General features: G+C 37.7%; 3 protein-coding genes across 3 annotated transcripts; 2 read left to right on the top strand and 1 right to left on the bottom strand.

Moving 5' to 3' along the window:
• The first annotated feature begins 2,080 nt into the window (after positions 1-2,080).
• On the top strand, positions 2,081-4,446 carry LOC126594258 (transcription factor MYB1-like). The gene is made up of 2 exons (XM_050260499.1): positions 2,081-2,461; positions 3,172-4,446. Exons 1-2 carry the CDS (start codon positions 2,164-2,166, stop codon positions 4,041-4,043), a joined length of 1,170 nt encoding a protein of 389 aa, XP_050116456.1. The 5' UTR covers positions 2,081-2,163; the 3' UTR covers positions 4,044-4,446.
• A 5,082-nt stretch (positions 4,447-9,528) lies between these two features.
• Positions 9,529-12,987, top strand: LOC126594385 (uncharacterized). The gene is made up of 2 exons (XM_050260687.1): positions 9,529-10,461; positions 12,401-12,987. The coding sequence occupies exons 1-2, from the start codon at positions 10,025-10,027 to the stop codon at positions 12,636-12,638; spliced, it is 675 nt and encodes a 224-aa protein (XP_050116644.1). The 5' UTR covers positions 9,529-10,024; the 3' UTR covers positions 12,639-12,987.
• Positions 12,988-16,864: 3,877 nt separating this feature from the next.
• LOC126593913 (serine/threonine-protein kinase BSK6-like) lies at positions 16,865-21,596 on the bottom strand. The gene is made up of 9 exons (XM_050260084.1): positions 21,154-21,596; positions 20,845-21,065; positions 20,467-20,736; positions 20,169-20,274; positions 19,713-19,798; positions 19,023-19,211; positions 17,862-18,026; positions 17,604-17,717; positions 16,865-17,289 (listed from the first exon to the last, which is right to left on the bottom strand). The coding sequence occupies exons 1-9, from the start codon at positions 21,233-21,235 to the stop codon at positions 17,047-17,049; spliced, it is 1,476 nt and encodes a 491-aa protein (XP_050116041.1). The 5' UTR covers positions 21,236-21,596; the 3' UTR covers positions 16,865-17,046.
• Positions 21,597-27,497: the final 5,901 nt, after the last annotated feature.

Below are 27,497 nucleotides of genomic sequence, written 5' to 3'. Positions count from 1 at the left end.
TCACTCTCATGTGACGGCCAACATGCCTTGATCTCAATCGGGTGTGTCATACACACTTTGTGTGTATGAACACATTTTTTTTAGAAAATGAGAGGGAGAGAGGGAGAACGTGGGGGAGTGGGAGGTTATATATATATATATATATTGGAAGAATTTTAACATCACCTGTAGGAAAGGCTTAAATAAAAAACAGTAAAATTTGGACCTGTGAAATTACATTATTGCCCATCATTTTTTTTTTTTGTGATAGAAGACTAATTTCTCTTTTCATCCTCTTTTGGTTGACAAAGATGATTTTATTAATTAGTAGTGATATGTACTACAAAAATAAATTATATACAAAATAATTAATATATTTTCTCAAAATAGGGTGGGTTTGGTTCAAGGTTAACTGCCATCCCGCCCCTCCCCGAACACCATAACAAAAAATTTCTCCAAGTTCATCTTCATCCCCGCTTTTTATCTTTCATACCAGACCCATTCAATGCGAAACCCCACGGGAACACAAACCCTTGTGGAAAATTGTCAGGCCTACATCTATATCTTATTTTACATTTCCAAAGATGTAAGCGCGGATTCTTCTTTGATGATAGATATGTAAGTCTGGATCATATTTACTTTTCTTTCTTTGATTGGTGAAGCCATCTCCAAAATGAGTGTGTAAATACTCAAGTAAATGACGTGTCAGGTCCTCATATGATGATGTAGAAATAATTGGTGAAGTCGTCTCGTCTAGTCTACAAAATGAGCGAATGCAAGTCTCAAAATGTACGGAATAGTGCATTGATAGTAAAACTCATAAAACATCGCTATGATAAAACCCAAGGTGAGACAAAAACTCATAGTGTAAGGAGAAAAGTGAGAAGTTGTATTAAATCAAAACTAAAAGCCTTCAGGAAGCAAATAGAACGCACACAAGGGTATGACCAGTCGAAAATGGGTGCCTCGTTAAGATCTCGTCATGTACTAAAAACTTAGTAGGAAAAATGCTCTTAATCCTAGTAAAAAAGAGTACATTAAGCTCAAAAGAGTATACCTCTAGATACTCCTCTTGAGTTTGACAGAACTTCCAAATGAGAACTACAAGTATTGCAAATGAGATAGTTATACTTACCAATTCCTCGGGCAAACTTCTGGAAGGTTGACTTCAGTAGTGACTTCAAGAAAAGGTCAGCAAGGTTGTCTTAGGATCGAATTTTCTTGACTTCAATTTTTTGATGCTTTGTTGATGCGATAACAGCACAATATGCTTGGTGTTAACTTTGTTGATGTATCATGTCTTAATCTGATCGATACATGCAACATTGTCTCAACGATGGATAAAAAACCGCATGTATTTTGAATATACTCAACAAGAGCTCTCAACCATATCTCTCAAGTTTGGCATGCTGAGGTGCGGTGAGTCTTGGAACAATTCAAAGATTTCTCAACTAAGGTCTATTTCATAGACCTCCAAAATATTGCAGTATTTCCAAACAATAAAGACACAACCATTTGGAAACATGCCTTGTGCGGATAACCATCAGCAACATAACAAACAAGGCAAGCATTATTTCAAGAATCAGGAGGTTGAATCTGCTAGGGATGTGTAAGGATAAGCTCAAATTCGTAGTACCTTTAAAGTAGCGAAAAAAGTCTTTAAAATTCCCAACTTAATAAAATCTTATAAAATCCATAATTTTTTTTAAATACACCTAAATTTGGATGTACTCTTAAAAATTCTAAATGTCTATTAAAATCCCTAAACCACTATTCTTCATAACCTTTGTTTAAATAGGAAAACTAATGAAAAAGGCTTGAAAACTTTGAGTTTTAATGATAAGGACAAAATAAAGGGTAAAGTGAATAGTACCAGAAATGACTTTTTAGTGTAAAAATATGGTTTTTCGTTAAAGTGAACAGTACTGGATGCTTTTCGTTAAAGTTCCCTTATTAAATTTCCGCGGAGGGCGCAGAGGTAAATTTATGCAAAACACCTCAGATATTCGAAAGAAAAACAGAAAATCCAGAAAACAATTGTCGTATAAAGTCTTTGGTCGTGTCAACAGCAAACAGTAGTTGTACTAGTAGTCTACTCTTGTAGTTAAGTCAGGTAGGTAGTCGAGTACGAGTACTGTGATCCACTTCCAATTCCAAACACCAACAAATCAAAACAGGATAGAGATGGAAACGGAAGTCGCCGACGACCCCGCCGCCGTCGATATCGAAGCTGGATACGGCGGAGTAGATAGCGGCGAAGAGGCTGTGGTGGGAGGCGGAAGCCGTAGAAAATCGGGTCGTGACAACGTGAAGGGTCCTTGGTCTCCGGAAGAAGACGCGGTGCTGACCCGGTTGGTGAGTAATTTCGGGGCGAGGAATTGGAGCTTGATCGCCCGAGGAATCGACGGACGATCCGGCAAGTCTTGCCGCCTGCGGTGGTGTAATCAGCTCGACCCCGCCGTCAAGCGCAAGCCCTTTACTCGTATGTACACTTTGTTCTGAACTGAACCCTCAAATTCTTTAATCAAATGTATGTTCTTCTAACTTCGAATTTCGAATTGAGGGTTTTGCTGCTTTTGCAGCCTTTTAATTAAGATTTTGTTTCAAGTGCTCTGGTGAACGAGATTCAATTTGATTTCAAGTTGGGTTTTTGCACTGTCTGTTTGAGCACATTGTTAGCAAGCTTTCGCATTTGACCATGATTCAGACGGTGTTCTGCATACGTTTGGAGAATTTCGTGTGATGTTTTGTTTGGTTGTGAGTTTGATTCAATCGTTACCTACCGCGAATCGGACTGTGTTGTTATTCACATGTTTTGCTAGGCTTTCTCTTATTACCTAAATAAAAAATTCTAGAATACATCAATGTGTAGCATACATTGCTGAATTAAACGGCTGTTCTGCGCTTAAGAATCTAAGGGAATTTAACGGATTGATGTGAGCTACTGAAAAGACAATGTATATAATACGTTGATGTGTAGTAGGAGGGATCTACCTAAAGAACAGGCACACTTGAGTTGTTACATGTAATATGCATATTCGGTTAGTGGAATTGTGCATTATGTTGAAATCTGATATCATATAATTTCAATCTTATCACTTTCTTCCGTCGGCTATCCAGCCCATTTGTCATGAATTCATGTCTACGTGAGTCTTCCTGGAGAAGAAAGCTGATGGTTTTGAATTGTTTCAGATGAGGAGGATAGGATGATAGTTGCAGCCCATGCAATCCATGGAAACAAATGGGCTGCAATTGCCCGGCTTCTACCAGGGAGGACAGATAATGCCATAAAAAACCATTGGAATTCCACACTAAAGCGCCGGTGCATGGACACTGACAAAATAAAGTTAGAATCTGGTAATATGGTTGAAGATGTTAGCTTTGACAAAACAAAAGGATCATCTGAAGAGACCTCGTATGGGGACGTCAATTCATCTAAATCTATGGAAGGAAGAGAAGTCAGTTCTTTAGAGCATATGGATGATCAAGATGAATACAACGGGTCATCGGAAGTTCAGTTTAGTCATGAAGCCACCGAACAGCCTACTCTCTTTAGACCAATGGCAAGGATCAGTGCATTTAGTGTATATAACCAATCAAATAGCCAGGAGCCTGCATCATCATTCCCAAGGCCGATTCCAGTGCAAGGACCTCTTGTTCAAGCATCAAAACTAGATGTTGGCATAAATAAGTTTCTCGAAGGAGTTTATGGTGAGCGATCAGTGCCTGGTCGGTGTGGCCACGGTTGCTGTCGTGCAGAGAGTGGTATGAACTTTCAAAACTCGTTGTTGGGGCCAGAATTCGTGGAATTCTCCGAGCCTCCCTTGTTTCCAAGTTTCGAATTGGCTGCAATTGCCACAGATATAAGTAACCTTGCTTGGCTTAAAAGTGGGTTGGAGAATAACAGTGTAAGAGCAGTGGGTGAAACGGCTGGTAGAATAACAACTCATGGGTCTCAAGACCAAACGGGGCGTTTTGAGGAGAGTAGAACGAATCATCTTTTTCCCACTGAAGAGAGAAAGGATAGGCTAATGGGCATGAAGACAAATGTGATATCAACCTAAGAGCCACGGATAAGAGAAAGGTTCAAAATTTTCTTTAAGAAACTTTCAATAACCTTTTGGCCTGGGTTCCTGAATGTTGTACGACATAATAGCTGATGCATTGTGTTGGAGGCGTACTTACGATGTGAAAGCATGATGAAGAAATTTGTTTCTCTAGTTGACGCAGTGGCATGAGTTCACAGTTCCATCCATATGTTCAAGTGAAGAATGTAACTTGTTAATTCAGTAGAAAGGTGCGAACATCGCGTCTCCGTTCATTCTATATGCTTGTAGTTATTTAGCTCAACAGAACTTGAAGCAACTCTTTTCAACTCAAGAAACTCTCTCCCTTGTAGCTGCTGTAAGCTTAGAAAATATGTTTCATTGTTTCTGTTGTTCAATCTATATTCGGAATATTCCTTAACATCCATCTTCTCTTTTGTCTCTCTTTGGAGAATCATGCATTTCCAGCCCTTTGACATGCGAAAAGATAGCTTGCACATATTAACACTTCCAGGTTTATTGGGCATCCTCAAAACTAAGTTCTTTTTAACGTTTCATTACTTGCCATGTGATGTTTCGTTTAAGATCTCTCCTTTCCTAATACCAACCCAAATTCTTAGGTCCGATTGCAGGGATCAAGTCACCCGTATGACCCATAGACAAAATATGAGCCTCTGTATTGTGGTCCAACCGACCTCACACTCGTCTTTTGTGTGATGGGTACGCAACTTGCCCCACCCAAGGGATATCTCTCAGGAGAAAAAACTTGCGTAGGGTACCCAATCAATCATCTGTTGGAAACCTCTAACAAAAAACATGATACCCCTGCATTTTTATCACACTCAACTTCAGGTTGATCCCACCATGTGTGGCAAATCTCATAGTTAGTCAGCCTCAGCCCTACCGAAGCTTTCGGGTCCTACCCAAATGGATAACTAGGAAGAATGACTAATTCGAATCCAACTTATTGAGAGGACTCAGAGGAGCAACAAAACCAACTCCAAAGTGTGGCAGGGGAAAGAAAGAAACAAGTAACTAAAACACAAGTAGGACCCCAGAAGATGGATAGTGTCCTCCAAGCCTCCTCTCCTTTTTCAGTGTAATGTAGCTGTCGAGTCGACAAACTGTCCCATAAAGGTGAAGTTATTAGATAGGGATGTGATAACCACATACATTTTTTTTACTTCTCTCACACCTTTTCAGTTTTCGATCATCGGATCGGATGAATTAAAGAATATCAACAAACATAAATTAACAAATGATGTGTGAGAAGTAAAAATGAATATGTGGATAGTACATCCCATTAGATATAGGGCAGCCCCACCACGATGTACTATATGACCTTCCTCAATAATTACTTGCCCCTCTCTCAATTTCGAGATGGAGGAAGTGCGTTGGTTCCACCCACACTACACATGTGAGAAGGATATACAAAGCAATTCGGAAACGGTGCGTTTGGTTTGCTAAATGGTGTTGTTGGCTTGCTAATTATTTTGTCATGTGAGAGTGGATAATTGGAAGACAAAGCTTTTTTGTCATGAGATGGAGGAATCAAAGGATGACCCACAACACAAGGAAGGAGGGAAGAACATTAAAGCTAAAAGGAAAAGTAGAAGAAAGGATGAGATTCCAACTCCTTACCTAACTACATATTTTTAAGGGAGTTTTAAAGAAAAATTTGTAGTACTGTTCACTTTAATGAAAAAACACATTTTTATACTTAAAAATTAATCTAGGTACTATATATTTTACCCTTTATTTTGTCCTTATCGGTAAAATTCAAAGTTTTCAAGTCTTTTTCATTAATTTTTCTTATTTTTAATTCCATTACAATATTTGCAATCACCCTTCTAAAATAACTCATTAAACCACTAAAAAAAAATTAGTTAACAATTTGTTCGAGTTTGAGAGACAAATTCTAAACTTTTTCATATCTGGCATTTTATATAAACGTTTGGATACATAACATTTTCTCCAAAAGTAATGGAGAATAACTAAGAATGAGTCGTTGTAGGATACAAAGCATTTTCCTTACCATTATGATGCATTGTAGCACTAGAAAATACAAATGTTTTCAAAAAGAAGAAAAGAGAAAGGAGATTTTAAAGGCCATTCCAATTCCGAGTTGGTTCGTTGGAACTTTAGGAGATGAGTCTCTCTGGCAAACAGCCAGAATTGGAATGTAGCTCTTTTCACATTTTCCACTCCATTTTCCTTTTTACATAAGACTTAATTTTTTATTGTAAATTATTTTACTTTTTTGTTCTTCACGCAAAGGCAAGATTACATAGGCGACACGGACCATGAGGTGGTCCCACCTCCAGTCAACTTCATCATGACTGGGAAATTCCAACCTCCAAAATTTAGAAAAAAAAATAGGAGATTTTAAAAATTAAAAAAAAAAAAAACTGATGCATTGCTCTGCTTATATTCACAATCTAGGGTCTTGATTTCGTCCATTTCATCGTTCGGTTAATAGCACCCGAAAATAGACGGCCATGATCCCTGCATGAAAACATTACGTGGTAAAGGAGACAGATGCAGTGAGGAGAATCCTGCATGCAGTTGCAACTTTCAACTTGCAGGTACTAAAATTATTTTGTAGTCTAGGAGGAGAAGCAGCAAGCAGCAGCTACTGATTAATGTATGTACTGGGTAACTGAAAGTACTAAATAATTGAGATGTAGTTTCTGACACCATTGTTTCTCATCTTCCCCACAGGATACTTTCCGGATTTTTTTGTGAAGATTTCGAAAATTTATGAATTTTGTCTGTTCTTCGTATATTATGTAATTAATTTTTTGTTAAATATTTTTTATATTAATTTTAAATAAAAATATTTAAAATAATTTATGAATACATAATGTAGAATGAAAAGACACAATTCATAAATTTCTGAAATCCTCGTAAAAAAAGATCTAGAGAGGATTCGGATTCCTCATCTTCTGTCAATCATCGTATTGTTTGCTTTCATTCATTTGTTGTTCAATTGTCGCAATCGTTTTATTTTTTTACTTTCTCCCTTTATTTTTCGATTTTTGTTTCATCTCGTAATAATATTTGTTTATTAGAATGTCTAATTTTAGATAATCTTTTTAAAAAAAAAATAAATAACCAAATTACATTGTTTAATCGTTCGGTTAACATTAATAAAATTTCAATGTTCAAGTATGAAACATTGTTCGTCTATTTATTATCTAATAGTTACATGACTAAATAATTTTGAATTTAGCTAATCTTCTGCAAATATGATCTTTAAATGGTGACGAGAAAGTAAAAGATTGATATCATTGAACTACATTTTGAAGATGTAAAATAAGAATGAAGAAGGTAGGATGCGAAAGTCTCACTAAGAAGATTTGGTAGCATTGCCGATGTAATAATGTATGTATTTTTTGAGTTTATAAATAGGAAATGCTATTATATCAAACAATTAATCTGATTTAGACATCCATATCATTAATAATTTGAAGAAGACCTCACGGTTTTCAAGATTTATGAGTTGATATTGACTTTGATATTTTTTTTAAAAAGAGCCAATCTTTTTCTAATTGGAAAAAAAAAACACTTCTTCAAATTTTGAAGTAATGTTATTTATTTTTTTGTTAATGGAATAAGAATTCGTGTTGGTAATCAGCTAGTGCTCCATTTTGTTCTTATATTTTTGTAACAAAATTTAGCGTAGCCAATTAAGTTTGGTCAATATGCCTCACTTTACACTCAATGCTAGTAAAATAAAACCAAATACCATCCTAAATTACAAGAAAAATCATTAACTTCTATTCGATTGTTCGACAAGGAAGAACATAAGGAGCCAAGGATTTCCCGTTTAGAAATTTATGAAATTATAAGGTGTTCGTATCCCTTCAATCTACACCACAAATTGTGTTCCATGGACATGTTTGTCACACAACCTCAATACTCTAGGAAAAACAAACATTGTGCATTGAAGGTAGGGGACTTCAAGTTCTGTTGTTGGAAAGCCATTCGCTCTAGATTGTAGCCGCATTGAAGGATTCTTATAAGGTGTCGATTGCTTGTAGCTACTTCTACTCATGTTTGTCATCAGGCCAAAAACGTTACTCATCTGGTTTCAATTTTCTTTGGTTTGAATATCCATGGAACCTCATTTCAGACTTGTTATTTGTAGAGTGTTATGTTCTGTTTTGTAGGTTGTTCATTAGCCTTCTTGTTTCTCTCCGTTCACTTTTATTAATGAAATTATATTGCAGTTTTTTTTTTTTGGGTCAAACAAGAATACTTCCATTAAAAACTAGTGTAAGGCCCGAAAAGAGCCAGCTAAACAACAACAGGTAAAGTAAGAGGTCCAAGCAAAAAGAGAGCTGCAACCTGAGAAGTAGACACCAGATCCAAGTTCCCTTCACAAACCCTGCAAATATATACACACAAAGTACCTTATGGATAGAAAGTGAGGCTAACAGGTATGTAAAATACATTTCATGTGGTGGAGGCTGCATAACACTTGACCTTGATGGGATTCAACATGCCAGTTGGGGGAGGGGAAGTGGGGAGGAAAGTGGATATGATATCCAATTTCTGATTGGAGCTCGCATATCCGAGCACAGGAAATGGTGGGGATAGAATCACTTATAAGGAGGAGGGAGGAAGGAAAAGTAAAGTAGTAAAAAGAGGCGAAAAAAACTCTGGATAAGGGGCATGAAGCCTATTATGAACTCAGGAAGTAATTGAGACCAAGCTCAAAGAAAACTGAGATAAAACTCAGACAAGAACCAAAATAAAAGAAAAAGGAAGAAGACTGGAAAACGAGAAGGAAAATGAGGTGAGATGTTGTGAAAGGGAAGGGGCAGATGAGATGAGAGGGGAGGAAATGATGGAAAAGGCAAAGGAGAAGGAAGCAGGAGGAAAGAGGGATGGAGTAGCGGGCTACCGCCGACCCCGAGCAAGAGCAAGGGGCTGAACTTTGATCTAGGGTTGAGTTTTGGCAACAGCACAAAGAGTTTAGAGAAAGATCTTCTTCTACCCTTGTGTCGCCTATCGCAATTTCTTAAAATAAAATGAAAAAAATAAAAATACATAAACTTTTTAGTCAAAATGGATATTTGTTTAACTTCTCACTTTGGTCCCTGAGATTTGAAATAATAGAAGTGGTCCCTAAGATTGTCCATCATTAATCATTTTGGTCATTCGATGAAAAATTATATTAAATAAGAATCAAAATTACCCTCAATATAATAAACAATAGGCCAAATGATTTAACAACAATTGAGGGTATTTTGGTCATTTTATCCTCATTTTATGGAGATTTTGCTCTGAATGACCAAAATATTTGATTGTAGACAAACTTAGGGACCAATTCTATCAATTTCCAATCTCATGAACCAAAGTGATGAGTTACACAAACCTCAAAAATCATTTTAGCTAAAAAAAACCAAAAAAAATTTAAACAAAACATGGAGCGTTCTAGTATAAAATTAGCAGAGCACCAAATATTCCACCAACTTTTTTTTTTCCTTTTTTTTTCCACATATCATTGCTTTTTTCAAATTTGCAGTCTTCTTTATCAACGAAAATCTCTCTTCTGAAATAATCAGTGCACCCACTGCACGTTTTCTATATATCTCTCCCTCCTCCATGAGGGGACCTCAGTCCAAGTCTCCAAAGCATGACTCTGGTCTCTGACACCTCTCTCTCTCTCTCTCTCTCTCTCTCTCATCTCTCTTTCTCTCTACACACCCTTCAATCTTGCAAGCCTAACCTTTGTCCTTAAACTGATTAAACTTTCTTCGGTGCATTTAATTTTGTTGGTAACAAATTTCCAGCATAAACAATCTTAATGGAGTCGATGTGCACCTAATCCAACAAAAACCACTTCCTTAAATCCTCAAATTCCATCAAATATTTCTTCAATTTAGTATTAGAAACACCCCAAGGCTCCAAACTTTAATCTCTGAATGCTCTGTTCTTTGCCTTCCGGCAGAGATTCAGCTTCTGGGTTTTTGAAATTTTAACCTCCGAACATGTCCCAAGTCGATTTAGAGCAAGGGCCCCACCGCCGCTCCTTCTCCGGAAGCGCCGACGGCGGAAGCAGCGTCTGCTTCTCCGACGCAGACGACGGGTCGTGTTACTCTCAGTTCTTCTCGACCAATGGCGGCTCCTACGACGAGTACAATTTTGCGTTCGTCTCTGATCCTCAGATCGGCGTGGTGTCAGATTCTCGGAGAGCCTCGTCTGTTTCGGACAGTTCGGTCGAGGTTGTCGAAATTCAGATTGGAGTTCCGGAAATTAAGGTGCATTTGGATAGAGTAGAGAGAGATTGTCGGATTTGTCATCTGGGTTTGGAGAGTAACAGCCACGAATCCGGGGCTCCGATTGAATTGGGTTGTTCTTGCAAGGATGATTTGGCTGCTGCCCATAAGAACTGTGCTGATACGTGGTTCAAGATTAAGGGCAACAAGTGAGTTAATTTCTCTCTTTTTTTTTTTTGTATATATTAAATTTCAAGTTCTTTCGGTAATGGTTATTTAACCAGCTTAGACAGAAGAGGAGAGAGAATCGAACACAGAACCTCGATATTTAATTTGTAGCATTATGCCAAGCTTATATTTTTTTTTTATTATTTGATATAGTTTATGATTGTGATTACATTTGAGATAGGCCAATTGGTCTTATCAGTGTTCTCGCTCCTTGCGTTAAAAAATCTCATTCCGTAAATTAGATTAATTTAGAATATCTTTGTGTCGAAAAATGAGAGGATTATTATAAGATGGCAGACAAAGCAAAGGGAAAGGTGAAAAGCATTGAAATGTGTCCAAGTACTGCTTTGTCTTTTCTCCAAGTTTAGGAATCTCTGCTCCTCTGTGATTCTCTTTCGTTTTTAGACCATTTTCAACTTTTAAAGATAAAGTTTAAAAATTTAAGGCATAAAATTTTAAGTCATAAGTTATAAATTGTTTTTCTCTTCTAACTTTTGTAGCTTAAAATTTTAGCATATGATAATTAAATAATGATTTTAGCTTAATTTTTTGTTTTCGATTACTTTTTTTTAAAATAAAATTTATGTATTATCTTAATTTATTTTTATGAACATTTTAGTCCAAACATATTTAAATTCCAATTAGTAATTAAAAATGATACAAATACATAGGTATTTATAAAGTTTTAAGTTAAATTTGATTTAAATTATTTTAGACGTTAGATTTAATTTTGAACCGTCGAATTTTTTTTTACTATTAGATTTGGCCTCATTTGATCATATCTGTTAGATTATAAGTAAAAAACAAAAAATGGTTTGAAATATGACAGTTTGGTGGGTTCAGAATAATTTAAGTTAGGTTTAAATCCTGAGGGAAATCTAGCCCAGAGATATATTTTCTCCCTGGGCTTTTTTTAGCCCATGGTTGAAGACGGTTTGGGGGGGTTTAAAGCTTATATTTGAAGCTTTATCCCATGTGTTGGAGATGGTTTTATGAAAGTAGGAATATGACATCTTATTGATATTTCCATTAGATTTATTAATCTTTAGGGTTGTCTGCCTAAGCACTAAATAATTGATGATTTCCTATGTGTATATCCACATTTCCTATTCATCCACCATGCTTAGTGACGAATCACTTTTCGTATGCATATTTTGAGTATGATAGATGGAGAATTATTGGTCTAATGTTTCGAACTCGAAGTAATCGATCTTTTGATGGATTGCCATGTGTCGTTCATCATGAGAGTTTATACGAAGAGATTCTCGCATGTCACTATTTCCCCATATGACAATCGTTCATTGGATGAGTCGTGCACTTTTTGAACAAACAACGCAATCATGTATTGGACGGTGAAGCCACTGGGACTAAAACTTGGTTTCTTGAGAGAATCTCTCGATTATATGTGTAGCAATGCCAGAATAGATGCTGACAGTAAGATGTGTGGTGGCATTGCCACTTTTAATCCCATCTGGCAGCCATTGTGTTAAATCTCGTTATTGCAATGTGCACATGTCCTGGTGATGCTCAGAGATTCCTTAGAGCTAGACATTGATATCCAAATCCTTAACAAATACATGGTGCAGATACTTCATATGAAACCTGATAATTTCGATGTTTGAATCTGATGAGATTTTATGAAATTTTATTGTTTATTTGTAAAAGCTGTGCAATATGATCTCACATATGTTGTGCGTCTTGTCAGTTGTTACACTCCTACCTTTTAGTCTTAAAACTTTTATCTCTCACAGAAATTTCACGACTGTTGAGTGGGGGTGTTAACTTCGCGGCCTGCCGACGTTGGTAGCAAAAAATGGGTCGTTCTTTTGGCCAATTTGTCTCGCTAAAAAGTAGAACTAGATTCTGCCCTTTGATTCTTGATTGTAGGTTTCAGAGTTTAATTTGTTTTCCACTTTCCAGGACCTGTGAGATATGCCAGGCAGTTGCACGCAACGTCGTTGGGCCAAATGACATCGAGTTCGCAGAGCAGTCGAACGAATCCAGTGCCGCCTCAGCAACAGCTTCAGTTGCCGCCCCAGGGCCGTCCACAGAGACTCAAAGTTTCTGGCACGGTCACCGCTTCCTCAACTTCCTCCTTGCCTGCATGGTATTTGCTTTTGTCATATCATGGCTCTTTCACTTCAACGTTCCGTCGTGAAATCCCGAGCAAAGTGTTGAGAAAAATTGGATAATCAAAAGGAAGAAAACAAGTGTAAAAGAAAGCTGCAGCGTTCATATAGATTAGTAGTAATACATCATATGTTACCTCATGCCCACTTCCCTAGAGTGCTTCTTGTTCATAAGTCGCAGCGTTTATCGGGTCTTCTCTTCAAGGCTTTTTACATGTCAAAAAATGGGTATCCCTCGATCCTAACCTGAAATATAATTATATAAAATATATATTTCTTTTTTTTTTTTTTTGGTTTTGGCCGGAGGATGTGGTATTCTCTGAAGAGTAGGAAAATTGCTGAATTGAATTGTAAAATTGCTTCATTGTTCTTGGATCATACTACGTCCAACCACATCAGGTTCAACTACTATATATTACTCGGCATGTATACTTACATGGTACGAACAAGTCATGAATTAAGAGTATGAGATCAATTTATCGTTTCGTGGAGATTTGCTGCTTAGGCCAACTCTAATGGTGGGCTAAAAGTCATATTTCCCCATTTATTCCCCCACCCTCCCAAACACCACCCAACCCATGCTAAAACATTGGGCTAAAAGCCAGATGCCAAAGCTGGGCCAAATATCCCCCCAAATTCCTCCCCCCCCCCCGGCCCCATGCGAGTGGACTCGCTAGCACTTGGGCCAGTCTCGGCCCGCCCACACTCCAACGCGCCCCACGCGGTTGGCTAGCAAGGCTTTCCCGACAGGGATGGGCCCCGCTGTCAGCTGTGTGTCGGCCAACATCATCATCCCAACGACTATAATTCTAATCCAAGGGCTAGGCTTTAAGGACCATTGGTTGATCCAACGGTCCAAATTCAAATTTAATTTTTTTAGAATATGTTATTTTAAAACACATTGAATCCAACTGTTGAGATTGAATATAATCAAATCTAACAGCCCAAATTTAAATTCAACGGCTAAAATAATTAAAAAAATTATTTAACTCAAAATTCACCCAAAAACTCTCTAAATACTTATGTATTTGTTCAAACATCCATACAAAACTCAATTTTCTCCTACAATTCTTCCAATTTATCTTTCTACCATTTCTTTCCATTTCCAAATTGTTCAACATGGCAAAAGAGCATATTAGAGGTTGTAATTGGACCTGTGATGAAGATGTTGCAATAGCTATGCATTCTTCTATCACCCATTGATGAGATATTGAGGATTTTTAGGAAACTAAAACTCTTTAAAAGTTGAAAGATTGGTGAGTATAGAGGATGATTGAAGCTTGATGTCACGCCCCAAAAACGGGCACGTAACAGTGCCACGCCCTATTAGCAACGCAATACTATAGTGTTAAATTCCAACACTGTAGCACTACATTCCCAATAGGACGTAAGGCTATTTAAGGGGAAGTAAAATAATTTATTTTTAAACAGAACAAAAGCGGAAATCATTTTGGTAAAACGAAGAATGAAAGGGCAACGGAATTTGGATAAATTTTTACATCAAAGACGAAGTTTACAACTTACAACAAAACCAAAAAGTTTAGAGTAAGTAAACATACTAAACAAACTCTTAGGTACGATTTGGGAAGTACAAAGTGCTAAGTTTAGTTACAAAAGATTCCTTCAAGACGGAGGGGAATCAAGCATATGTACAAACAAAAACCTGTTGAAAGTCAATGAGTGATTAAGAAGTTGACAAGTAACAAACAACGCTTGTCCCGACTTTAGTCCGGATCGTCTATTTGTAGGTGCACCGGTCCTGTAATAAAGTAGGGATGAGCATCACAAACGTTCATCGCTCCCCCTCAGGGAATCCACCCCAGCTAGGTTTGAAAATAGTATACAACACTATATATACTATAGAAAAATGTTTGATGCACAACAAAAGCTTTAGTTTCAAAAATAGATTGTATGCTCACACAATTTCCTTTTAAAAAGAAAACAGGGATCCCTATAAATCGCTACATGCCTGATGACTGGTCCAATGACCAACTACCCCCTTACCTGGATCAACTCCGAACGAATATTCTTAGGGTAAGGTGTAACGAGAGTGTCCCTTAATACTCTACCCTTAGATATCCAAGTACCTCTCCTAGAAAGGTAGTGGTACTAATCCCTTCGTAGTAACCCCTCCGGAGGTTTAGGGGATCGAAACCCAAGGCCCCTTTCACTCTCAAGTCATCAATTAATTTGTAGCATAAAACAACATGCATATCATGATATAAAACAAACCATTTTTCCTCATGGTTCTATCACAGCAAAATATATGTAACTTTCACAGGCATTCGTATATTTACATATACATACATTCACAAAATTTCATAACTAGGGTAAGTGAAGATCCCCCTACCTGGTCTCCAAGCCAAGCAAGCAATATTCCTCACCAATATCTCGATTCCAAAGCTAAAACGAAGATCCACGTTACTACCGTAATAGCTAGGCTCCAACTACTTGAGCAAGCTCCTTGATCACTTCTAATTCAATGTATTTCTTCCACCCTTATTTTTTTTCTAATTTATCTCTCTATGTTTATACTTATGTAAATATATACATTCTCTTTTTTTTTCCTCTCTATCTATCCTTCCCTTCGTTGCCTGCACTGCATGCTTTGCATGCCATTTAAACTCGGTAGTAAATATCAACCAGTCTCTCCGTTTTAAAATGGAGGGAATCCTATTTATACTATACGGAGTCAGTTACTAAACTAGTAACCAAGAAAAAGAAAATAATAGAAAATACATAGTCGGCTATAGGTGTACTTAAAAGGTTCGGTTCTTATCTCATTGGAAAGTAAAAGGTGTCAACCCAAATAAAGGATTAATGATGTGCAGCCACCTAAGGCTATTTGAAGTCACGTCCAGGTTATAGCTTCCCTTAGTTAACAACTAGGGTGCTTATTAGGCACTTCTAGCATAGTCTAGGGAAAAGGTTGAAAAGATAACCAATTTATAGGTTAGCACCTTACGTGCTCTAATTCCCCACTTTGTTGCTTTCTTTGTGGAGAGAGTCTAGCCCGTGGCACTTAAAACATGAGGCAAGGCAAGTGCATCTCAAGTGTTCTCAAGGTGGCTATCAATTGCATGGCTAATATAGAGCACACATCCATTGATAGGTTAACATAGTCAGCACCTAAAGTGCTTAGGGTGAATGCCACGTCCCAAATGTAGCTTTACACCTTCTCTTAACATCACCTATGTCATTAACTCTAGTCAACAATACTCACCAACTTGAGTGCTTACGAGCTCATAATAATCTTTGAATTCAAGTAAAATTATCACCCATTTAAAATGAACTATAACTCGTAAAATTCGAAAACACTCCAAAATTTATAACACTTTCTAATTACCTTAAAATTTCGGGGTCTCACACTTGAAAAGTTGTGTGATCAACTAATATTGGACATATGTTTATACAGAGGATGATTGATGAAAGTTGAACGGTTGGTGAAAGTTGAAAGTTTGGTGTTGAACGGTTGGTGAATTGAAAATTTGGTGTTGAATGGTTGGTGAATTGAAAGTTAGCTCAGGGTTGAAAGATTGGTGAAAGTTGAAGGCTTGCTTTATGGAAAATTTAGTGATTTTTCAATATTTATCAGAATTTAAATATTTTTAGATTAAAATGTTCATAAAATTAATTTACGATAGTCTACATATTTATTTTTTTTTAAATTAAATAAAAAAATAGCCTAAGTTCATTCTTTAATAATCACAGGCTAAAATTTTAGACCAAAAGAATTGGAGCAGAAAAGTTGTTTTTGGGCTAAAAGATAAATTTTTCGGGCTAAAAATTTTGGCTTTTAGCCCAACCATTAGAGTTGGTCTTAGCGCGAGAGCTGCTCAATTTGTGTCAAAAGAGACTCAGACCCTTGTTACTTGAAGTTCACGAATCCGCTCTTGTAATGGATAAACCTCAGCATGCTCGTAGTTACGTCAATGCTTAACAAATTGGTCGTTTCGATGTTGTCCTCGTAACGGAGAATACACTGCACGCTCCTGGTTGCGCCGGCAATCGACCGGTGGTGTTCTCAAATTGAGAAAAGGAATCGGCTTTTGATTCCATAATGCTGAAGTAGGAAAGGCGAATAGTGCCGGCCCCTCGATCACATTTTAACACAGAACCAACTTCTTCTTTAATCCATGTGTTAGTAAGCACATGAGAACTCAGGAATTGAAATGATTTTGTAAATGCAGGAAAGTCGAGAATCAAAATAATTCCAATAATCGTTAAAATACCCGAATTATCAAAACCAAGAGAATAATCTTCCGAAAATCCTGAATTGAATGAAGCAAGCAAAGCTTAAAGCCTTAAAATACCCAAATCATAACAATGAAGAATTAGATACAAGACTAAACAAAATACTACGAATAAAAGCGTCTCCGGGATGTTAACGGAGGAAAAGAAGGAAAGAAAAAAAGAAAAATTATTAGGCTATACACTTCAAGTTTTGTTCTTTTTGGCTTCCAAATTTGTGCCATCTTTGAGTGTTTCTTGTGCATCATTGTCCATGCCAAGGCTGAACAGGCAAGCTGCTTGAAGATATAAAGCCGCCGGCCACTCGGGAGAAACCACCTGGGCTTGCATAGCGTCCCCAAGAGCTTCTTGTGCCATATCACTCATCAGGTAAGAGAGGCAGCGCCGAGCATACACCGTGGGTGATACCATGGTCCCGCCGTCAATGAACTTCAAATGACACCAGAAGAGGGTGGAAACATAAATCAGCCAAGCCAATGCTAGTCTCCTGATCTTTCTCAATAGCAATGCAAATAAGAGAAAACTGTTTGACAATTTATATCATATGATCGACAGTTTACGTACAGAAACAGTGCAGAAATGAACAAAATCTGACACTGCTATCAGATTCTGAGGCTTACTAAACTGTTTGTGAGCATTCTTGAAAAATAAAATATAAAATCCAGGTACGGGTAAATTTTTGAACGTGGCGATGTCTTTAAGTTAGGCAAACAGTTTAAAATTATTCCCGAACAGAAACTCACTTCCGTATAGGAATCAATCGCAGTTGTCAAGTCTTTAGCTCGAAAAGCAGAATCTCCACTCTTCTTAGAATTCAAAGTCTCCTGCATTTGATTAGTCCACAGCTGGAAAGAAAGCTGCAGGGCCAAATATCTCGAGCAAAATTAGCAGTACGGAGAATAATTATATTTTTTTTAAAAAGCACTTGTTGCTGATCAAACTTCACACACAATCTTTCTGTCAAATATCACAGTTAAAAAAATCCAAGTACTAGAACAAACCTCATTAGCAATCCCCTCATCATCCTTGTATCCATTCTTTTCCAATATTTCATGTATGGCAGTGAGATCCATTCTCAAACAAGCTTCTCCAAAAGGTGTTAATGCCAATGGCTGCGTTGAGGATGCGGTTTCATGTGCAATACCCATCAAAACATGTGACGCAACCTGTTTGAAAACCATGACAAATTATACTCTTCTCAAGCAAACTTATAGCTGTTAAATGGCAGGCTAGTATTAAGCAATGCCATGTCCACAACTGATGAGGGGAAAAGTAAATTTCACTTTAAGCATAAAATTTCCTTCCCCGCAACTGTTTTTTTTTTTTTTTTTTTTTTTTTGAAGTTGAAAAAGAAAAGCAGTTAGTATCAAGAAAAGGCCACGGGTATGATTACACTCAAAAAGGTAAAAAATTAAAGAATAACATAAGAGAAAGAGAGAGCACGTCAAAGTGGGTAAAAACGTAAAAGGCTTAGGGATTGCGATCTATTAAAATGATACCAGAGACGATACAAGTTTAGAAAAATATAAACCCAATTCATGTCTAGGACTCTAGGTTAATTAAGCATGTGAAATATCTCAGCTATACACGTCAGATATTACAATGCATCTTTCCCAAAGTCGGGGCAAATGACTCTAACCTATACCTGGCTTGTTTATACAAGTAAGTTCAAGGTAGTTTCTTGTGTATCACCCATGATTTTCAGACGTTGTCAATGTTTTTCTCACATTTCACATAATAACGTAGACACGTGTTAGGTCCAACTTCTTACTATATGAAATCAAATTGGGATACTATTAAACTGATTTAACCAATAGATATTCGGATTAAAGAGAGAAGGAATATAGACGGTGTGCAGAGATGGTTGGTTGCAATATAACAGATAACCACGGTGACAGTGATAGCCGGTACTAGCTAACTAATTAGTAAAAACCATCAATTGGTGGCTCTGATATCATGTTAGAATAGATACGCAAAAGAAAGAACAGAGGAAATAATGGATGTTGTGAGCAAGTAATAATGTACGTACTAGGGAAAGCCCAGTTATATGTTTGAGGGGTGTAGAGCATTATGAGGAAAAAGTAAGAATCTAGACCTAATATTTGTACCGGATTATGTGAAATATGTGAGATACACTGTAACAATAATGATAGAATCCTTACCTCTGTTTCTTTCTGAAGTGACATGAGAGCAGTGACTAGGGACTTTGCATTTGGCCGCTCACGAGCTTCATATTGCAGAGAACGGGAAGCTAAGCGTACTAACTCAGTTCCGTCATCGTTGGAGAAATTACCCTCCAAAGCAGAATCCATTAACATCAGGAAATTCTTTCCGCGAATTAGATCTAGCGCCTTCAAACAAGACATGCAAAAATGGTCACCCCTAATTCATTAGGAGTCATAAAACAGAAGGGTCCTATGGGTGTTAAGAACGGTCAGCTTTCATCAGTTTACAAGTACTACTTCTGCAATCACCAAGGGCCAACATTTGAAGCAAAAAAGTATTAACGGTAGGAGCATGAAACTGCTTACCAGTATTATTACCAAACACCAAGCTACAAAAGAATCTATAACTACTAGGGACCAAATGAAACAAAGAAAACGATATTTATCAATGTATTGGAATTGTTTAGTTGAGACCAAACGTTTAGATATCTTTACTCTCTCTTTTACCAAACACAGTGCATATTTATGCAAAGATTCTGCGACCCTATATTACTATTAGGCATCCAAAGAAACTCATGTATTAATTTTCATTCCAACAGAGAATTTTATTTTTTTTGTCCCATAATCCCCCACTACTATATATATCGTGAAACGTCATTTGTAAAGAAAAATCACCATAGAACTCACATGGCTGGGGGGAATATGTTTGCCACTTAGAAGATCAAGCAACAATGTTCCAAAGCTGTAAATTACACTTTCTTGCGTCACTCTACCTGCCAACCAAAACACATGTACACTTACGAAGTTCTAGTACCTTTTGATCATATTAAAAGCTTGAAACCCAATGGAATTCGTAATTTAATGGAAAGGGGAAAAAACAGATCAAATATACAACCTTGCATCATTCTAACGTCAAATTATACTGAAAGAGATTGATGAAACCCTTATTCTTATAAAGAATAAAGCTGGCACAAAAAGCATTAACTTTTCAATACAAAAATCCCCAATTCAGTAAATTGATTCCTCAAATTCGAATTCAGTTCTAAGCAAATGGGTCTTCACAGCGGTGTCTACGACTAAATTCAAAAGCACAATGTCTCTAATACTTTCTAAAACCGAAAGCTTTTTTATCAGTGATCATACCTGTCCTGAGGTACTCAGGAGGAGTGAAAGCCAAGTTTGTACTGTAACTCTTGCCATCCCTGCTATTCTTCATGAGGCCAAAGCATGACAGCCTGGGATTACCATCCTGTGTACCAAATCAAAAACCCAAATGGTAAATAATAAAAACAGATAAACCCGCGATTCGCAACCTCGCGGGAAGTCTTTGTGTTGCATTCCCTTCTACTCGATTATAACAAAAAAAAAAAACAAACAAACAAACAGATTAACCCCCAAAAAATTCAATCCAATTCGAAAAACAGAAGACTTTATAACCTACCTGATCAAACAAAACCCTGTAGGCATTGAGATCATGGTACAAGGCACGACCTTTGCTGCTGCAATAGTCGAGAGCCTGAGCCAGATACAGCGCCACCCTCAGCCTCATCGCCCACCTCATCGGCTGGCTCTCCCAGTGGAACAAGTGCTTCGCCAGCGTCTCGTGCGCCATGAACTCCGCCACCAGCAGCCGCTCATCCCCTTCGCAGCAGCATCCGATCAGATTCGCCAGCCTCTCGCTCCTCAGGTTCCCCACCGACCTCGCCTCCTCCTGCAAACAAAAAAGATTCAATCTTTCCTTATTTTTTGAGAAAACAAAAATCTGGGACTGAGATTTATCGAAATGCTGAAAAATGGAGGGAGGGTTGGTTTGACGGACGAGGAATTGGCGATTGTCGGGCCAGGCGAGCTTGTTGAATCGCTTGACGGCTATTAAGCGGCCGTTGTCGAGCTTTCCCCTGTAGACAACGTTCGGAGCTTTTTCTCCGTGCTCGGAGACGATGTTGTCGGCGGAGAAGCCGGACGTGGAGGCTTTCAGTTGGTCGAGGCTGTACTCCGTGAAGGCCGGCCATATGCTTTTGTCGCTTTTGCCCCCATTGTCTGCAGCAAAACAGTGACCGAATGGTCCGAATCACACCCAGAAGCTCAAAAAAACAAAAATGGAAAACAGAGAAGAAGGGTTGGTTACCCAGTTCGGAGGATTCGAGGTCGGAGGGTTTAAGGTGGGAGTGGAACCAGCAGAGGGAGAATCTGGAGCAGCGGGCTCCCATTTGAGATCCAGCAGTGGAGAGCGAGTGTGGGAGTGGGAAAGTCAGATGATCAGACGGTGGACATCAATCAGAGAGAAACAGAGGAAAACAGAGGAGGTTGCAGTTTTTAAATCTTCATAGTTCCGAGAGTAAAGTTCTGGATCCAAAGCTGATTCATTTCTCAGGAGCTTTCAGTCCAAGTAGCTGCTCCCAGCAAGTTCAGTGTTAACAAAGTAAATATAAAAAATCAAATTAAATTCTTAATTAGTGTTTAAGATTATTATTATTGTTAAATTGTTAATTAATTAGTGTTATTGTTTGGATTTGATGGGAGGCCATTGGGAGGTGGTAATCAGTGTGAATGTGTCTCTCACGTTTGGTGTGTGAGTGTCAGACTTTCAGAGAGTGTGAGTGAGTGACTCTGTTTTATGTTGCAAAATATGCAAATTTGAAAAGGAAAGGGCCTTTTTCTTCTGCAAAGTCATGATCTTTTTCCCTCTCTTTTCTTTTCTTTTCTTTTCTTTTCTTTTTTCCAAGGGTGTGGATTAGTGTTAGTGGTCAAATCAATGGCCGTTTTGCTTTGTTAATTTAATGGGTTCAACAAAGTCAAACAAACTAATGAATGAGTTGGTGTATAAAAATTTTTCTTTTGATTAATCACTCCTCCTCACTAATGGTACGTTTGCTAATCTATAATTAATTTAAGAGCAATTGAGTTAAGAATGAATTAGAATTGGATTCGAATATAAATTGTTTACTAAACTATTCGAAATCAAAGTAAGAATAATGCTAATTTCATATAAGCTATTTACCAAATACCTTTAAATCAAAATTAAAACCAATGTAATTACGTGGCCCATGTTCCGAATAAATTAATTTATGTGATAGATAATAACTTTTAACTTCCATAGCAACATATACTTATAAATTATAGAAACTTTCTACCTCTTTATAATATAATGCATAATTTTTTTTTAACTTCCATAGCAACATATACTTATAAATTACTATGAATACACCCTAGGCACACTTTAATTTATCTAACTGCTTTTGTTTAGGCCATCATCTCCAAACTACTATAAATACACCATGGGCAAACTTCGCATTTTATAAAATATGTGGGGTATAATTGGTAAAAATCATACATTCCCACCTCCTATCAAGGAATTCAATTCCTCCAAAAAAAAAAAAGGAAGTTTGAATTCCGTATTTTATGTGGGCCCCACACAGTCTAATTCCTCAATATCTTAGTAAACACAAGAATGATCCGTAATTAGAATTAGACTTCTTATTCTCATTCCGATTGCGGATGCGTAAAAACGCCCTAATATCTCTCTTAATCTTAAAATACATGACTAGATTAGCTCTCGCACCGAATATGACCTGTTTTAAATAAGATAGGACTAAACTTGAACAATATTTATGATTTTGTAAACGGCACGTATACAATAAGGTGGTCGTACACCGCTACTTAAGTTTTTCAGATATTCAAGATTGGATTTTATCTTTTGTTCAGTCCCCATCAGTTTATACACGTTATATGATCTCCCCACTTTCTTTCACAAATTGACAAGTAGGGTCCCATCTCAGGGAGGCCATTATTCTGTTACAAAATGTTGACAAACAAAGGAATTGATGGTAGTTGGTGGTGACAATCTTGGCATTAAACAAAACTTTATCCACAGTTATGATGCGTGACAACGTTGGCCTAATTGGTCTTTCTTTATGCTTAAAAGATGATGACTTTTAATTTTAATGGTAGAGATATTCCATCAATACAATGCCTTGTTGTATCATGATTACGGGTAATTAATTTGTTAATACAATTACTAATACTGCTATCAGAAGTCGTGTTTGCGATCTTAACGTCTCTGCGCCATATTTACTGATCTTTACATAACATAAAGTGGTCATGCGAGAAAATCTGTTATATAATCAATTGTATACGATAATGTGTGTATTAAAGACAAAGTAGATTGCAAAATAGTGGCTTCTTGTATTATGAATAAGGGTAATTAATTTGTTAATTCAATTAAGGCTCACTATATTTTCTACTCTGAACATGACAAAGGAGGGTCCTTCGAGAAAACCTCTCAAATTGTTGACATTATACCTAATACTGATATACGCAGGCCACGTGTTTGCAATCTCAACCTCTTGCTCGTTATATTTGATGATTTTTACATGATGGAGGCTGATCAAGCAAAGAAAATATGCCCAATCATTCATTGTATATAGTTTCTCTTATTGTGACACGTATATTTTAGAAAGAGATACGCTCGTTACAAGACAAGAAAGAAAAACAAAAGTTGTACCTTGACTAGGTTCCTTTGGCTTTTGGAAGGGTGGGATTTCCAAATTATAGAAGGAGAATCGTTTTTAACTTTTTACCCGTCTTCAGATTGTAGCAATAGAAAGTCCGATGTTGGGTAAAATTGGCTATGCACGTTGTGCCCAAACAAGCAACTTTTCATTGTTACTTAACAGTTTTTTAACTTACTTGTTTTAGAGAATTAGGACTCCCATATTAGACCGGGAAATTGATTGTGATACCAATAATATAGGAAGCAAACTTTTACAATAGGTCGGAAAATTTAAGTGATACGAGAGTGAATCTCATGAGTGTAATACTTATAAGTTATACAATATTGTAGATGGGGACCTGTATTTAATATATAAAACTCATCAGTATCAAACTCACACCACTAAAATAATAGTGTAATACAAATTAAATTCACGATGGCTAATTCTTACGTATGGTATCACACTCACCTAAATTACTGTAGAAGGCTTAGTCGATCAAATTTAACCTTTTCTTTTTGGGAAAAACCAGATCAACCTTTTACCTATTGCATGTTTCTCCAAACAAAGAAAAAAAATGAGCGTGATTGATCAGACAATAGTGTGCCAAGTGTTGCTATAAGTAGTAACAGTGTAACATGCACCCATATGGGTGTCTAGAGGACCCCTTCCTTTACACATTAAAAAGAAAGAAAAAGAGCAAATCGATGGAGAAAAGTTGTGGGTTTTTTAAAAGCCTAGACATGCCTCAATCATGATTTTTCACCTCTTTCACATGACAACGATTTTTACGACACAGGTGCATTGTCATTATATTGTCCCCACATTGTATTTTACGTTTTTCTACACACGACTTTATCTCATTGACACAAGATAACTCAGTTACAATCTACCTCTATCATGTAGATTGCTCTTCATATTACCAGACCACATAACAACTGTGTATTGGACAAATAATACACTTTATGGACCAACTTTTTGCAGCTGAAATTGCGCCTGCGTGCTTTCTGGCCATGGCAACCAAGTGTGGCATTATGCCTCTCATATAACTCATGAGTGAAGAGAGAGGGATGAGGCAGGCACATTGGGGCCTCCATGCTGTCGAGTATCAGCAGAAAAGCTCACATGGCCTAGCAAGCAATTTTTCTGTGATCTAGCCCATATCTTTCAAACTATAATATAACCAAGCAAAAAGAATACAATTATTAAAAGTACGAATTTAAAGACCTTGTTTGCAATGATTAATTACATGGATTAAGTTCAAATCACCATTCATCTATATGTTTGACATGAACACATGCGCTTATGCGTGCATAAGCTCGATCGAAGAACGTGGTTTGGGACGCGAAATTTTCAAGCGCACTGCGTCAAGGCACTGATACACATATGAAACTTGTATGAAAATGAGATTTATATGATTCTTGTGAGTGACTGACGCAATGCGTTGGGATGCATAAAGGATTGATTTCAACGGAAGGATTGTGTTGAAATGATGAAGCAGTGAGATATTAGGGTGCGTTTGTTCTACCGGATTATCTCGAACTGGACTAACTTGAGGGATTAAGCTGGACTGGCTTAGAATAGACTAAGGGGTGGTTTGGGAGTGAGGTGCTTAAAAAAAAAGCACCCATGAAAAAAAGCTGTGAGGGTTTTAGGTGTTTGGTAAACTAAAAAAAAAAGGGAACTTTAACGAAAAGCACCCGGTACTGTTCACTTTAACGAAAAATCACATTTTTACACTAAAAAGTCAATCATGGTACTATTCACTTTACCCTTTATTTTGTCCTTATCATTAAAACTCAAAGTTTTCAAGCCCTTTTCATTAGTTTTCCTAAAAAAAAGGCTTATTTTGGAAGCTGCTGTGAGAATAAGCTGAAATCAAAGGAAAAGCTGAAGCAGCTATTTGCTGCTTTGGAAAACTGATTTTTTTTTCAAAGCACACGAAGCTACAGTGCTCCTTTAATGAAAGGACCCACGCCGGACTTGTGGGCGAAGATTGAGTCGACGACAAGGGAGGAGATCTCGATAGCGAGGCAAGGTTCGGAGGTGGTCATGTCGACGAGGATGCCTCCAGGGCGGAGTCCAGAGAGTGCGCCGATGGTGGGGTCAAGGAGGACGGAGCGGACGTCGGATTTGGGTTGTGGGTATTCTAGGTTTGTGGGTTGTCTGTTGAAATGCTTCATGTCCTTGCGAGGGTGCGGTTGAAAACAGTAAGGGTGTCGGCCTTGAGGGTTTTCTGGGTTTGGGGTTTTCTGGGTTGTGGGTAGAAGAACTGGAAATTTTCTGATTCGAATGAAGCTCCCAGGCGTTGGGCATCCTTTAAATCTGACCTCGCAAACCCCAATTTGGGGATCTCCAAACCCTATAAATGGTTTCCTCCGACGGGGGAAAAACCGATCCGAGAGAGAGACTTTGTGGGTTTTCAGGTTTTAAAAAAAAAAACTCATTTTATATCTTTTTTGGTCATTTCATACAGTCACAGCTGTTTTACATAAAAGTTTACCAAACACTATCAGACTGCTTTTTTTTCCAAAAGCACTTTTACAAAAAAGTTTACCAAACACTCAGCTGATTCATTTCACAGCCACTTATTCTCACAGCACAGCTGCTTATTCTCACAGCAGTTTTTTTTCCAAAGCACATCAATACTAAACCAGCACTAAGTTGGACTAGCTTAGTGAAGTTTGGTGCATTGTCGGACTAAAAAACAGAATAAATAATATTATATTTTTTAATTAATAAATATTAATATTTTATTATTATCCTAGCCTTTTCTCCCTCTTTCTCTCTCTTTTTCTCCCTTCTCCGTCCCACCCTTCCTTCTCCCAGATTAAACATTTCAATTCTAGTCTCTATCTCTCTCTCTTTTTTCTGTCCAACTCCCTCTCGATTCCAGTCTCTCTCTCTCCTCTCTCCCTCGCTCTAGCTCTGTGTTATTCGACGGAACCTCACATCTCCATTTTTTCCAACGAGTTGCAGGTTTTCCATCATGTTTTCTGGCCAAAACTCGTCGAATTGGATGAGGTTAGCACCACCAACAAACTGCTCACCATCCCTAGACACAGATCAAAGCTTTGCATGCTCGAATCTGTCATGGATTCGAAGAAACTCAAACATGCTGAGACTTCTGGGCCAATTTTCGACCACCTTTTGGCCTCGATTCAGGTAGAAACGGAATCCCCTCACTCCTAACTTCAGTTTGGTATATTTTTATGTGAAAATTGGTTGTGAAACGTATTTGAAAGAGATAGTCGAATCGGAAAGTTAATGGCAGTGTGTGGTTGAAGGTCACGAGGAGTGATCGTGAGTAGTCGTCGAGCAGGACAAGGATGAGATAGAAGATGGTCTTAGCTAGTCCCATGGTTCTCGAGGGTACTCGCTAAGACCGGATAGTCTTGCCTTTAGTCGAGGTAAGTGAGAGCTAGTGTCACTAAAGCTAATCCTTGTTGGGAACAAACATGAGACTGGACTGACCCTTAATTTTGTCCAGTCCAGTGAACATTAACGAGGGCAAACAAACGCCCCCATAGGGTTTAATCATGGACCATTATAGTGTAAGCATGCCAACTTTTATACCAAATTTTTTTCACCCCATGTTAAAGAAAATGCAACCTAACCGCATTTAGAATTTGAGTTTTGTTAGGAGATTAAAAGATAGGAAGCACGTTATCCCTCCACGTGATAAGAGAAGAGGGCACATGTGATGGTGAGGTCTCAATTTTGTAGGGGAGGGGGGTCCTTCCAACTTCCAATTCAAAAGGAAAAACTGCAGAACAATGTAGGGGGTGGTGGCACATATACCATCACGTGCCCTCTTCCCCTCTTGTCCACTTCTAATACAATGTCCAACTCTCGGAATACTATTGTGGCGGTATCTGAAACCAATAACATACTTTGGAACAAATTAAAAACATGGTAATGTGCATTGGTTTGCCGTACTGCCACAGTAATATTCCAGGTGCAGGTAGGTAAGTCCTCTTTA

This window comes from Malus sylvestris, chromosome 12 (genome assembly GCF_916048215.2).
Source record: "Malus sylvestris chromosome 12, drMalSylv7.2, whole genome shotgun sequence".
Classification (NCBI taxonomy): Eukaryota; Viridiplantae; Streptophyta; class Magnoliopsida; order Rosales; family Rosaceae; genus Malus; species Malus sylvestris.
This window is presented reverse-complemented; position numbering and strand designations above follow the sequence as displayed.

Excerpts from the sequence above, each read along its gene's own strand:
- LOC126594258 (XM_050260499.1), top strand. The coding sequence starts at position 2,164 with ATGGAAACGGAAGTCGCCGACGACCCCGCCGCCGTCGATATCGAAGCT. Across the intron at positions 2,462-3,171 it reads CAAGCGCAAGCCCTTTACTC|ATGAGGAGGATAGGATGATA; the intron begins GTATGTACACTT and ends GAATTGTTTCAG.
- LOC126594385 (XM_050260687.1), top strand. The coding sequence starts at position 10,025 with ATGTCCCAAGTCGATTTAGAGCAAGGGCCCCACCGCCGCTCCTTCTCC. Across the intron at positions 10,462-12,400 it reads TTCAAGATTAAGGGCAACAA|GACCTGTGAGATATGCCAGG; the intron begins GTGAGTTAATTT and ends TCCACTTTCCAG.
- LOC126593913 (XM_050260084.1), bottom strand. The coding sequence starts at position 21,235 with ATGGGAGCCCGCTGCTCCAGATTCTCCCTCTGCTGGTTCCACTCCCAC. Across the intron at positions 19,799-20,168 it reads TCCTGAGTACCTCAGGACAG|GTAGAGTGACGCAAGAAAGT; the intron begins GTATGATCACTG and ends TTTGGTTGGCAG. Across the intron at positions 18,027-19,022 it reads CACTTCAGAAAGAAACAGAG|GTTGCGTCACATGTTTTGAT; the intron begins GTAAGGATTCTA and ends GTTTTCAAACAG.